This window comes from Ipomoea triloba, chromosome 4 (assembly GCF_003576645.1).
Source record: "Ipomoea triloba cultivar NCNSP0323 chromosome 4, ASM357664v1".
Taxonomy (NCBI): Eukaryota; Viridiplantae; Streptophyta; class Magnoliopsida; order Solanales; family Convolvulaceae; genus Ipomoea; species Ipomoea triloba.
In genome coordinates, this window is record NC_044919.1 from 35286351 (window position 1) to 35298902 (window position 12552).

General features: G+C 36.3%; 1 protein-coding gene across 1 annotated transcript; it reads left to right on the forward strand.

Moving 5' to 3' along the window:
• The first annotated feature begins 7364 nt into the window (after nucleotides 1-7364).
• LOC116016924 (hydroxymethylglutaryl-CoA lyase, mitochondrial) lies at nucleotides 7365-11737 on the forward strand. The gene is made up of 9 exons (XM_031257384.1): nucleotides 7365-7481; nucleotides 8289-8472; nucleotides 9369-9483; nucleotides 9658-9837; nucleotides 10016-10096; nucleotides 10204-10367; nucleotides 10590-10726; nucleotides 10886-11001; nucleotides 11237-11737. Exons 2-9 carry the CDS (start codon nucleotides 8306-8308, stop codon nucleotides 11483-11485), a joined length of 1209 nt encoding a protein of 402 aa, XP_031113244.1. The 5' UTR covers nucleotides 7365-7481; nucleotides 8289-8305; the 3' UTR covers nucleotides 11486-11737.
• Nucleotides 11738-12552: the final 815 nt, after the last annotated feature.

Here is a 12552-nt window from a genome sequence, read left to right on the forward strand (position 1 = left end):
AAAAAAAAAAAAAAAAAAAAAAGAGAGAGTTTTAATGTTTTACTTGCTTCAGTTGCTTGGTCTTGGTAGCTTTGGAGGTGATTGATGATACACTTGACAGCTTTGAGAGCTTAGGAATGTCTTGATTGTGAAGTGAAGACGGTAGGAGGATATTTATACAAAAAATTTGGATTTTTTGAGAAAGTGGGTTGATCCAAAAAGGCTAATGGGTCATGTAAGAAGCAAAGTAGCTTGGAAGACTACTGGTGGGAGCATTGTTCCTGGCAAGTTCGAAGTGTCAAAATGGAAGAAATATACACACAGGTGCTCGGATCATAAAAATCACTCAGTTGACCGATAACAATCACCCCACCTGGACTGAGTGCGCCTGGTCAAGTCAACCACTCGATGATTCGTATGTGCTACCTTCCTCATCCCCAGCCGTGGAGAACTTGATTGGTCTGTCAACTATTACTTGACCGAGGTATCACCAAGGGAAGACCCATCTCCAAACCATGGAAAAGATGTGAACAAAATCCGCTAAATGATCCATTGCTCGACGATCGGAAACAAACAGGACAAACCCGTCTTTAATGATTATGCTTTCGGTTGTACTCTTTTTCCCTTAGCTAGGTTTTTTCCCATAGGGTTTTTCTTAGTCTAAGGTTTTTAACGAGGCAACCCGCGTAAATCACGCCCCTCCTGCTCAACTCAAACTTGAGGGGTTCATCACGGACTATCAAGGCATTCAAACCAGGGAGACTTTGCTCGCAACGAGTTAGCCGCCTGGAGCACATTCTACTTCTCGAACCTGACGACTCTCGCAGATTCAAGAAGTAGGGGACTTGTGATGGGTAAATATGCACATGTACTAGTCGGTCCGTAAATCACCCGTCCGTCAACGGTCACCAACCTGTCCGTCGACGGTCACCCAATCGGTCCGTCGACCGCATGATTGGAAGCAACACACCTTGTGGATTGGAGGCTCACGAGCGCAACAGTTGCTTGATGTGACGACCGACAACTTTTCGGGAACAAGGGATCCGTGTTTTCATCACCTCGAGTAACTCAACCACTTCGAGCAAACCAATGCGCATTTTGCGGAGTGACTGTTCAGCCCATGCAAATATGCCATCCACTTGCATATCAGACACCATGTGCATAGTGAATCCACTTAGTATAAATATAGGGGTCATTCCCCTCACTTAAGGAAAAGGGGAACTCATCAGTACTACACTAATACACTTGCGATTTGCCGATTGTCTTTCTCCTGCTTACTCTTTATCACTGTTCGTCACCCGTAGAGCGATATAGCTTCGAACCGCTCAGTCGTTGACCGGTAGACCGACCGTCTGACCGGCCGAACGACATTCCTCACCACACGTATCCGTAGCGTAATCGTAGACCCCGTTTACATTTACGCTATCAGTACCTTTAGTACAAAAATAATGTACTTTTTATTTTTGGTCCACACAGCTATGTGGATCATGGTCCATGCAATAATGGTTGACCTTGTAACTTGAAGTCTAAGGAAATATTGTGTTTTATTAATATTTTTTAATAAAAAATAATGTTTTAATTAATTTAGAAAAACAATATAATGTTTATTTATTTTATTTTTTAATAATAAAAATAATGTACGATATTTTGTTGTGTAGCGCACCGACAACAGCTGAGATTTTAGATAGGTCACCGACAATCTAAAGAAATATTACACACACCGTCCGTCCTCAAGTTTTTTTTTTTTTTTTTGGAAACTCCGTCCTCAAGTTTTGTTTACACTATCTAACTCTAACGCCGTAACGCGGCACTCGGTGATGGGTCATGGAATAAAAAAAAATCTGTCCTTATTGACTAGACTACTACCTGAGGTGGGTACTTCCTCGATGTGGTACCACAACTCAAATGCTATAACATTAAAATGTGTGGGGCAAATGCCCCTTTCGTACTTTCATATATTAGAGAGAGTATTTTATAATGTTGTGTTTTTTTTTTTTGAGAGTAATTTTATAATGTTGTGTTAGAAACTTAGAATAACCTTAAGATCGAAAAATATTTGGTGATTTTTTAAATGTTATATAAGAGAGGGGAAGAGAGAAGAGTAAACAAGATGAAAAAAATTCTGAAAGAAAAATTTAAAAATAAATTTATGCGCCCAATATGATACGTGCAATAGAAAAAGTAAAAAAATAAATAAATAAAAATAAAAAAAATTACGCGTGCACGCGCTATGTTAGGCACGAGAGTTTCCCACACGCCCACTGAAGCCCAACAAAGTCAACATTGCACCCACTAAGGCTCAAACCCATGACCTCCCACTTAAGAGAATCACTTCATGCCGCTTGACCACAAGGTCTTTGGCAGCTATAAGCGACTTAAGTTGGCTATTATCGCAAATTTTTATGTGGACCATGAATAAAATGTACATTTTTAATATACTAAAAACACATTATTTGTGTACTGAATGTACATTATTTGATAGTATATAAAATAATATACTTTTAAATAATGTACTTTATGTACACAAATAATTTACGTTTAGTATATTAAACATGCACTTTTTATTTATGGTCCACACAACTGTGTGAACCATGGTCATTAGATAATAACTGGGTTTCCATCATTATGGTTATTTATTCGGTAGTCACAAGACAGACTTCACTCATAATACATTTTGAGTAGCAGTTGCGAGCTTTCCAGTAAATAATAATAAAAAAAATTAATGAGAAATGTAAATGTGGTAGTTGGATGTTTGTTTGTATTTGTGGTGATATTTCAATTTCTAGTAGTCATTCATATCTATTTGCCAATAATAATAATCTTCGTCCACCACTCCACCCATCCAATTGCAGATTTGGTGTGCTTCCATGGCCACAATTTTGATATGCAAGATATTGGAGTTTCCTATGTGAGATTAAGACCGATTGGGATCTTTGCACACAGTACAAAACATGTTTCCACATGGCAACTTCTGTGGTACATACTACTCCATAAACATGGGACTTACATTGTATATTTTGGTTTGTTGTTTGTTTTGTTTTGTTTTTTTAATAATAAATTGAAAATGCATAACAAAAGGACATGTTATTACTTATTACACTTGAGAATCCATAGCATCCACGTATATGCACGTTAACCACTAATCACATTATCTTTCGTCTTTTTTATTTTTGGTTGAGTTTTCCTCTATTTAAAACCGTCAAATATTTAATTTCTTACTATTTTGTGTGAATCAAAGAACGATGAGGTCATTCACTCATGCAATCCTTATACCATGGACCAGTATTCACACCACACTATGGATCCTGCTGGTGCATGTGTGTGTTTTGCATTGTGAGCTTTTGTGTTTTGTATTATACAATTATGTATGTTAAAAATATGAATTCTGTACATGAAACAAATTAGTAATTGTGTCTTAATTATGTCGTTATGAATTTCTGTGTCTTGTGTTGTGAAATTTTGTGCATATGAACACAAGATTACGTCAACCAAGACCCCGGGGCTCGGCCGAGATGACCTCACCGAGAGGTCGCTCCAGTCTTGGACCTAATTATGGACTCGGCCCAGATGACCTCTCAGGGAGGTCGGCCTAGGCCTAGCCGAACTCGGGGTTGGCTCAGGTGGGCTCGACCGGGTCCGGGTCGGTCGGGTTTTGTTTCGAGTTTCCGCCGATGCTTGCATCTCTATTCACCATTTGGGTTGATCCGTAGCGAGTCCGTTCAGGTTAGAAATTGTTATACAATGAACCATGGTCAAAACGATACCGTTTCTTTTACAAAAAAGAAATGGCAAGCGTTACCAAAAAAAAATAAAAATTCAAACAATGTCGATGTGCTACCTGGTCCACGCTGCTATGTGGACGACGATCCACATTAAAATTTGTTGTGATGCATGTGGTAAACCACACTCTTGCATAATAGTTTGCAAATCACATATGAGAGGTAAATCACATTTGAGTATGTTGGCAAAACTCGAACGTTCACCTAACTTTGCCACTACTTGAGAGTTAAATTGCACAAAAAAAATCATGTACAACGGGCTTGACCAAAAAGGTATATACTAACAAAAATTGAGCTCATAACTTTCATGTATGAGAATCATGTTTCGCCTACTTGGATATCGCTTCACCCAGCTTTTAATTTAATGGTATGGGAAATGGTCCACTAAATTACTGCATGCTAAATTACAAAATTAAAATTTGTCATACTATACTAAAAAAAAAATAAAAAAAATAAAAATAATAATAATAAAGAGGAAGAAGAAGCAAGAAACATGAGATGCCATTGTGGCATCATGTCAACCGTCGTCCATTATCATTCTAATTCCTCATGTTTCATGTCACCCTTCATAGTTCATATAAATGCAAATATATATTTATCGCTAATTACCTTAATATACATCGCAAAGATTTTCAACCCAATTATTTGTACTAACTTTAAATGGATTCTCTTTGTTGTCTCATTTGTCGGTGACCCTGTAATGTCTTCTCTTTTGTTTTTGCTAAAAAAATTAAAGAAAAATAAAATAAAATCTCTCATATGCAATATAAACATAGATAATTGTTTTCATATTGAATATTAAAATAGTTAGAGATAGAAAACATTTTATAATTTAAAATTAACTTGAATTCATCCGTTTAATTTTATCAAATTATAAAATGTACTAATTTTTTTTATTTATATTATAATTTATTAAACATATAATATATATATATATATATATGTGCGCGCGCGCGCGCAATCTAATTATCAGTTTTGACTTTTGAAACAATGCACATTATTTATTTAGTATAAGAGCCAAATCTATACACAATGTCATTGATATATATATATATATAGCCAGGTTCTTATGCGGCCGTGCAGTCACTCACCATTAAGTGCACATAAATGCACGAGAAACACCGTCTGCATTTGGACACACATATATATAGAGAGATTTTTCTCCTATCGTTGTCATTATGGGTTTACCTAAATCATGTCATAATGCCAACAAGCAACATGCATGGAAATGGTCACCTACTTCATGTCTTCATCCTCTTGTTGAAAGCTATAGATGACCTTATTGGCATTCTCTACATACATTGCTCAATCACCAAGGCATGCAATATAATTTCTCTAGTTTTGAATTGGTCACGTTAATTCAGATTTTGGAAAATATTTCATCATATCTAATACTCCGTATAATGCATGGTTCCGAAAATTTTACAAAGTCATAAAATGGTATGTTATATATAGATGCCGTTTTATTATTACAAGAGATGGATCAGGTGAAAGTGCATGTTCACCACGTAAAATTACAAAGTACATTCGATGATATGTAAAATCACACTCAATAATGTGTGTATTTTATGATATTTAAAATGGTTGTTCATCAACAGTCAACACGGCTTTTCTTATCCCTGGGTTAGCTCCTGTGCCTCGGAGCGAGTGGGGATTAATTGGGTGGACTCGGACTGTTAAACTGACGAAAAAAGACCTGAAACACCTCGTAGATTTACCAAAAAGAAAAACACGGCTGCTCTCATATAGTTCCTATTAGTACAAATATAAATATTTGTATTATTATTGTTGGAGTAAATTATGTTGTGGGGCATTATTATAAAGTACCTAGAGTTAGAGAGCACACAGATGCTTAGTAAAACAACCGTTCGTTGACATTTTCTGCGTCAAACTTCAAACAATGTAACACTTCTCTATTATTAAGATTATAAGTTTACAGTTTTCAAAAAAAAAAAAAGATTATGTTTACAATTTTTAAAGGACCAACAGGCCGGCCTTCTTACGCTAGACGAAGTCAAATTCAATTGCTAGTAGTTAAAATATAAGTGTTAAAAGATGTATGCTAAAAAATATTATGAGTCAAATGTCCTGGGGTCAAGCGGCATAACTGTGGCCCTCTAAGTGAAAGGTCACAGGAGTATGTATGAATAAATACTACGTTGTAACAAAGTCAATAGTAATGAGTTAATTGGCTTTTACCAATTTTTGTCCTCGACTTTTAATTTTACCAAAGTTGGTCCCTTAACTATTGATTTTGTACCAATTTTGGTCATTCTGTTAAATCTATGTTAAATAAGTGTTAAAATTGAGGACAAAAATGTAAAACCAAATATTTTAACTTTCTTATTTACTTTTTTTTTGCTCCTCCATCGCAAGATTATATAGGGAACAATGTGCGTCAATATATTTATTTTTTACATTTTATGTTAAATTGTTTCAAGTAATCATTTTTTTTTCTGTATTTATTTTTGATTTTTTTTGTTTACTGCAATGTAATATATATACTCCGTAATAATTTATTATTATTATTTTTTTATAAATTCTCTAACTGGATGTGGAGTGTTATTGTATATTTTATTGTTGTATTAGGTATTTTTTTAAAATTATTATTTGATAGTAAAAATGGTAGAAAAGGACATCACCAGGAGGAAACAAAGTGAAGAAGAAATGTCAAAATATTTAGTTTTACATTTTTGCCTTCAATTTTAACACCTATTTTTGAGTACTACTGACTTTGTTACAATGTTCATAGATTTAACAGAAGGACCAAAATTGATACAAAATCAATAATTAAGGTACCAATTTTGATAAAATTAAAAATTGAGGATAAAATTAGTAAAAGTCAATAGTCGAATGCCCATTTCTAAAATTAACTCTTCTTAAAGACGTTTCACATTCCTAATAGGATTTATATTCTTAAAGAAGGTTTCTCATTGAAGATTTCACTACATCTTATAAATACCCAAGAAAACTCTAAAGATCTCTGAGTTTTCTACTCTAAATTTTATAGCCTTCAATATCATCATGTGAGACATTCTTGATTTATTCTAATTTAGATGCTTGTTAATTGTGCTTCCGTATCCAACAAATTACTCTTTAGTCTTTACACCAAAAAAAATTGACTCTTGGTGTCGGATCTACCCATAATTAGAGTCTCCTCGCAAATATAGTTGGCGGCAAGAGAGAGAGACAGAGATAGGGAGAGAGAGAGAAAGATGGAGAAGGGTCTAGAAAGAGAAGATTAAGCAACCAACCTCCAACCGAAAACAACCTGCCATCCAACACTCTTTTGCTGCAGTTCCCCTCCCCCCTGTTTCTTGGCGATTCAATTCAAGAAACGCCATTCACCGCTCTCTGCCCCTCCCAAAAGAGACAAATCAACTTTGCCCACAATTAATTATTTTCAATTACCAAAATTAATTTATTTAAAAAAAAAAAAGAAGAAAAAGGTACCATGTCCAACAGGCCATGAATGGGAACAAAAAGTCCAAGAAAGTTAACGTAACACCTAGGAAAACCATATGTATAAACGAAGGAATGAATGCACAAGCCAAAAATCCTTTCTTCTCCACATTCCCACCTACCCATTTAACCCTCCCCCCACCCCCACCCCCACCCCCGGGTATTGCGTGTCAAAATAAACGCGGGGTTGTGGTTTCCCAATTTCAGTTTGACTACCTTTTAGCTTGGTTTCTCTCAACAGTTCATCTCCCTGAAATTCGGGTCTGTTTTCTTTTCTCTTTTCTAGGTTTCTATTTCCTGAATTTTCATTCTTTTTATTGTTGGGAACTGGGGATTTTTTGTTTCTTTCTTTTGCTATGTGTTTTGTAGGAATGAGGGTTTTCTGAGTAATTTCTTGATTTTGTGTAATATAACACTTGGGAATGGAATATTCATTCTTCTTTTGTTTGGGGTGTGAAGTCTGTGGCTGATGAGTTCTATGGGGATTGGGGAGGAATAATTTGGTTGGTTAGAAAAGTAGGAGAAATTATGTAGATGGGATAGGGCTATTGATGCAATAGATACAGGGGAATTGAAATAAAATGCATTAAATTTTGGGTCTTGTGTGTTTAAGATCATTTGCAAGTCATCACAATGATAAAAATTGTAATGGATGCGTATTTACATTTTTGATCTAGCTCAGATAACCTAAATTTCTAGATTAACCCATGAAAGGTGTTGGATCATGATAGGAAAAAGTATTGGTGTTTTGATCTTTCCATTCCTAGGAACAAACAATGTTTAATTGCTGGAGTTTGACCATCCTAATGTGTTTGCAACTATTCAATTCTGAAACACTTTCCTATCTTTTCAAATGTTTTGTCTTGTAGAATGATTGCTAGTTTTCTATGAGTGGATGTCTGCAAACACGTTTTTGTTCTCCAATCATTCTGTTATTTTATTACCACTCAAGTGATTTTGGACAGTAGTGGATTATTCTGGAGTGCTAGATACGCCAGTTCTTTTGAAATTTTCTAAAATAGGCTCTTACGTTTTGTTGTGCTTACGTTTTTCCTACTTCCTAATCAGCTGCATCGACTTCAACAATGTCAAGCTTGGAGGAACCTCTTAGTCTTGACAGGTTGCCAAGGCTGAGCAATATTGATCGGATGGACGGTAGATTCTCGTCCAATGCGTGTAGGCCTGTGGGGGACGATGGAATGGGGGAGCGCTGGATTGACGGGAGAAACTGCAGCTCATCTAACAGCTGCGAGTAAGTTTGCCACCACAAATTGCATTCTCTAAAGCTGTGAGTTATCATGCTTGTTGTATGGTTGTGCTTTTCGACATTTACCATCGAACCTTTCTTTTTATATTGCATACTTCTCGACCTATTTATCCTCATTTCACTTCTATCATTGGTTTGGCATCCTTGTACATTAGACTCGTGCATCTCATCTGCTTGATGAAATGCACTTCTGAGTTCTGACCGGGTGAATGTTCATTCTCCTACACTGAATATGGGTAACTTACATGCACTTCCCCGTGTGATTATATGCGGGTCCCATGCTCTTCACCTATTCATTAAACGAACATTGATACTTCACAGTTCACAGTGTGTGTGTTTTCTCCTTTCTGCATATTAATTAGCTCTGTTATTGGCTATCACAAGCAATTGAGTTTGAGGCATGCAAAACCGGTGTTAGAAAATGATTCTGACATGTTAGTTTTGGTTCATGTTTCTATTTAATGATGGTTTCTCGTTCATCATTAAGAGTAATAGTTACCTAATATAACTTGTGATATATCATTTTAATCGCTTGTCTGTCTAGTTTTTTATATTCGGCTCTGTAGAGTTTAAGCATTCGTACTTTAACGACTAAAGAGGGCGTTCACTATATAGTACCATTCTTCTTCTCTGATTAAAGGCAGAAGCGGAATATTATATTATAAACTACCCATGTTGAACAATATTATGTCTGTGTAAGAATACTTTACCGTCAAAATGATTTTTAATTTGTTTCCTCAGTCAGATTTTGACCACACGTATTCCTGATACTTCTCTGCCCGTCTTTCGATGACTGATATGATATAGCCGTTTAGTTTTCAGCACCACTGGTTTCTAGGTATTCCATTCACACTACTAACTTACAGATGCTACTTTTCCAGCGAAGATTTTGATGAATATGGCAGAGGGAGCTATGGATGGAAAAGACAATTTAGGGATAGGCCATATAATGGTGTCTCAAACCGAAGGAGCTTTTCCGGGGGCTGGAGGAATGTGGTATGTGGAACTCTAATACAACTTTTTTGCTTCATCATTACATATATCTCGGTGCTTATACTGTCTAATAAATTTATATTCACGGTTTTCTGTGCTTTTAAACTTTATATGATCCCACATTATTATGATTTCCGAATTCTCGTTTTTACTGTTGACTTTGGGTTCTATTAACAGTTATTCAATGGTGTACCAAAGTACGTGAAGATTGTGGAAGTTGGACCGAGGGATGGGTTACAGAACGAAAAGAATAACGTTCCTACATCTGTAAAGGTTGAATTGATTCGTAAATTAGTTTCCTGTGGATTGCCTGTGGTCGAAGTTACGGGCTTTGTTTCACCAAAATGGGTCCCGCAGGTACTGCATTCTTCTTCCTGTATTTTCACCAAAACGAAAAGAACTGTAGTATTAGTGTATTACCATTTGAATAATGGATAGAGGAGAAATTATCCTTTAATTGTCACTTCTTTCATTGGTATTTTCTAGATATCTTATATAACTTTTTTTTTTTCCTCTTTCATTTCGTTTTTGATAGTTATCGGATGCAAAGGATGTAATGCAAGCAGTTAAGAACTTGGAAGGTGCAAGATTGCCTGTATTGACTCCTAATCTAAAGGTGGGTAAATGCTAGGAATCCTATTAAACTGTTGCCTTGTTGTGTGCATTGATTAATCGTTTTGAATGCTAGGAATCCTATTAATCGACTATCGTTTTGTGACTTAGGGCTTTGAAGCGGCTATTGCATCTGGAGCCAAAGAAGTAGCGGTTTTTGCGTCTGCTTCCGAGTCTTTCTCAAAGGCGAACATTAACTGTAGCATTGAGGAGAGTCTTGTTCGTTATCGAGCTGTTACATCTGCCGCTAAGAAGCTATCCATACCGGTTCGCGGGTACGACTTATTACAGACATTTACCAATCTATGAGAATCGTGGATTGTAAGGTTTGCATTTTCTTGCAACATATGGTCATTTTGGACTGTTGCAGATCAATGCTTCCTATCATGTCCTTGACGAAGAATCTCTTAGATTTTGGTTTAATCCTTGTCCCCATAGGTTAAATTGTGGTTTTAATGTGATTTATTGCTTATTTGAAAAACACATTAAATATGCAGGTACATATCCTGTGTTGTTGGCTGCCCAGTTGAAGGAGCAATTTCGCCTTCAAAAGTTGCATATTTGGCCAAGGAACTTCATGATATGGGTTGCTTCGAGATCTCACTGGGGGACACTATAGGAGTTGCTACGCCCGGTAATTCTTCAATCCTCACGATATCGATAAAATAGTAAGAGAAATTATTCGGAGAAAATTGGGCAATTCCCGAGCTTTTGGGTTGATGGCCTTCCACATTTGCCTCATTAAGTTGTTTCTTCCAAGCCTCTTCCTTGACTATGTTTTCCTTTGTTTCAGGCACCGTCATTCCCATGCTCGAAGCCGTGATGGCGGTTGTTCCCGTTGAGAAGCTTGCCGTCCATTTCCATGACACTTACGGACAATCTCTTCCAAATATCCTAGTTTCTCTCCAAGTACGTTTCTAAAACAATATATTAGACCATAGTCTTTTATTAATTGGGTGGCGTAGAGATTCAAACACGACCTCTTGCATGGGGCTGGCTCTGATACCAAATTGAAGCACGTGCTCCATCTCAACTAAAAATCTAAGCTGATAGTTGGATTACACATTATATATGCTCAACAAACATAGCCTCCTGTACTATGTTTTCGAGATTTGTCCATCTGATGTTTACTTTGAAACAACAGATGGGAGTTTGCACTGTCGACTCCTCGGTCTCCGGTTTAGGAGGCTGCCCTTATGCCAAAGGAGCCACGGGGAATGTCGCCACCGAGGATGTGGTCTACATGCTCAATGGCCTCGGTGTGAAAACGAACGTCGACCTGGGAAAGCTGTTGCAGGCTGGTGAATTTATCAGCAAGCATCTGGGACGCCAGTCGAGCTCCAAGGCCGCCATTGCGTTGACCCGAGTTTCTGCAGATGCTTCTAAAATATAACAAGATTGTTTCTTGATCGATTATTCCACGAGATTTCAGTACTTGAAGACAGTTCAAGTCTTCCATAACTATATATATATATATATGTTAGCAGTTTTAATGTGTAGTGTTGTATCGTGGATACAACATATTTACGTACTTGTCGATTGTTTATTCAGACACCATAGATATTGCAATGGAAGAACCTTCCATACTTTATCAGAAATTCATGGTAATTTGAGTTTCTATAGAAAGATAAAATCTTGAAAACCATAGTGATGATAGATTTGTGGTTTGAGGAAATTTGTCTTTCACTCAGAAAACAATTAAAAAAAAAAAAACCAGACAATCCCATTGTTTGGTTATTATTAGAAGTCACTCAAATGCTTGGCTAATGGGTTCTGTATTATGTTGGACTAAGGAATAAGGGCTTTAGAAGGATTAAACTAGAGAGTAATGTGTTATTAAGTACGTAGTATTAAATTAGAGCGTAATGTGTTACTGGTAATCAGGAAAATTTCACTACCACAACAAATAAGAAAACTTGTTGATAAAAATGAGATTAAGATATTAAGAACAGAAAACGTAAATGAAGAAGAATTGCATGGTTCACGGGAGCCAAATTTTGTAATATATCATTAGGATCGTTATGGTTTATTATATTTCAACACCTCATCTTTCATGATGTGATGGAGGTACAACTAAACTTCATTTACACAACAAATTAAATTCACATTATCATGTGTTGTACCCACTTCCACTCTCGGCTCACCCACTCAAGAAAGAAAATTCACCATCATCATTACTTGCGAAACTTTTCTCTATTAAGACTATTGTGTATTTGTATTATATTATACTTTGTATTCCTCTATCCTTCCCATACGGTAAAAATGAGAGGCATGCGTTATTTTTATAGGAGTTAGGAGGGGATGTAATAGTTTTACATTTTGCTTTTTTCGAATAAGCCAATTCACGGAATAGAACTTAGAATCAGATCTCCATTCTATAAATAAATCCGGAACATACTATTCGAAAGCGATTCATTAACGAGAGTGTATTTATCAAATCTGTTCCTATCTACGAAACAC

Bases quoted from the DNA above. Each gene is read 5' to 3' on its own strand.
- LOC116016924 (XM_031257384.1), top strand. From the start codon at position 8,306: ATGTCAAGCTTGGAGGAACCTCTTAGTCTTGACAGGTTGCCAAGGCTG. The intron at 9,838-10,015 runs GTACTGCATTCT...CGTTTTTGATAG, and splicing joins CACCAAAATGGGTCCCGCAG to TTATCGGATGCAAAGGATGT. The intron at 10,727-10,885 runs GTAATTCTTCAA...CCTTTGTTTCAG, and splicing joins TATAGGAGTTGCTACGCCCG to GCACCGTCATTCCCATGCTC.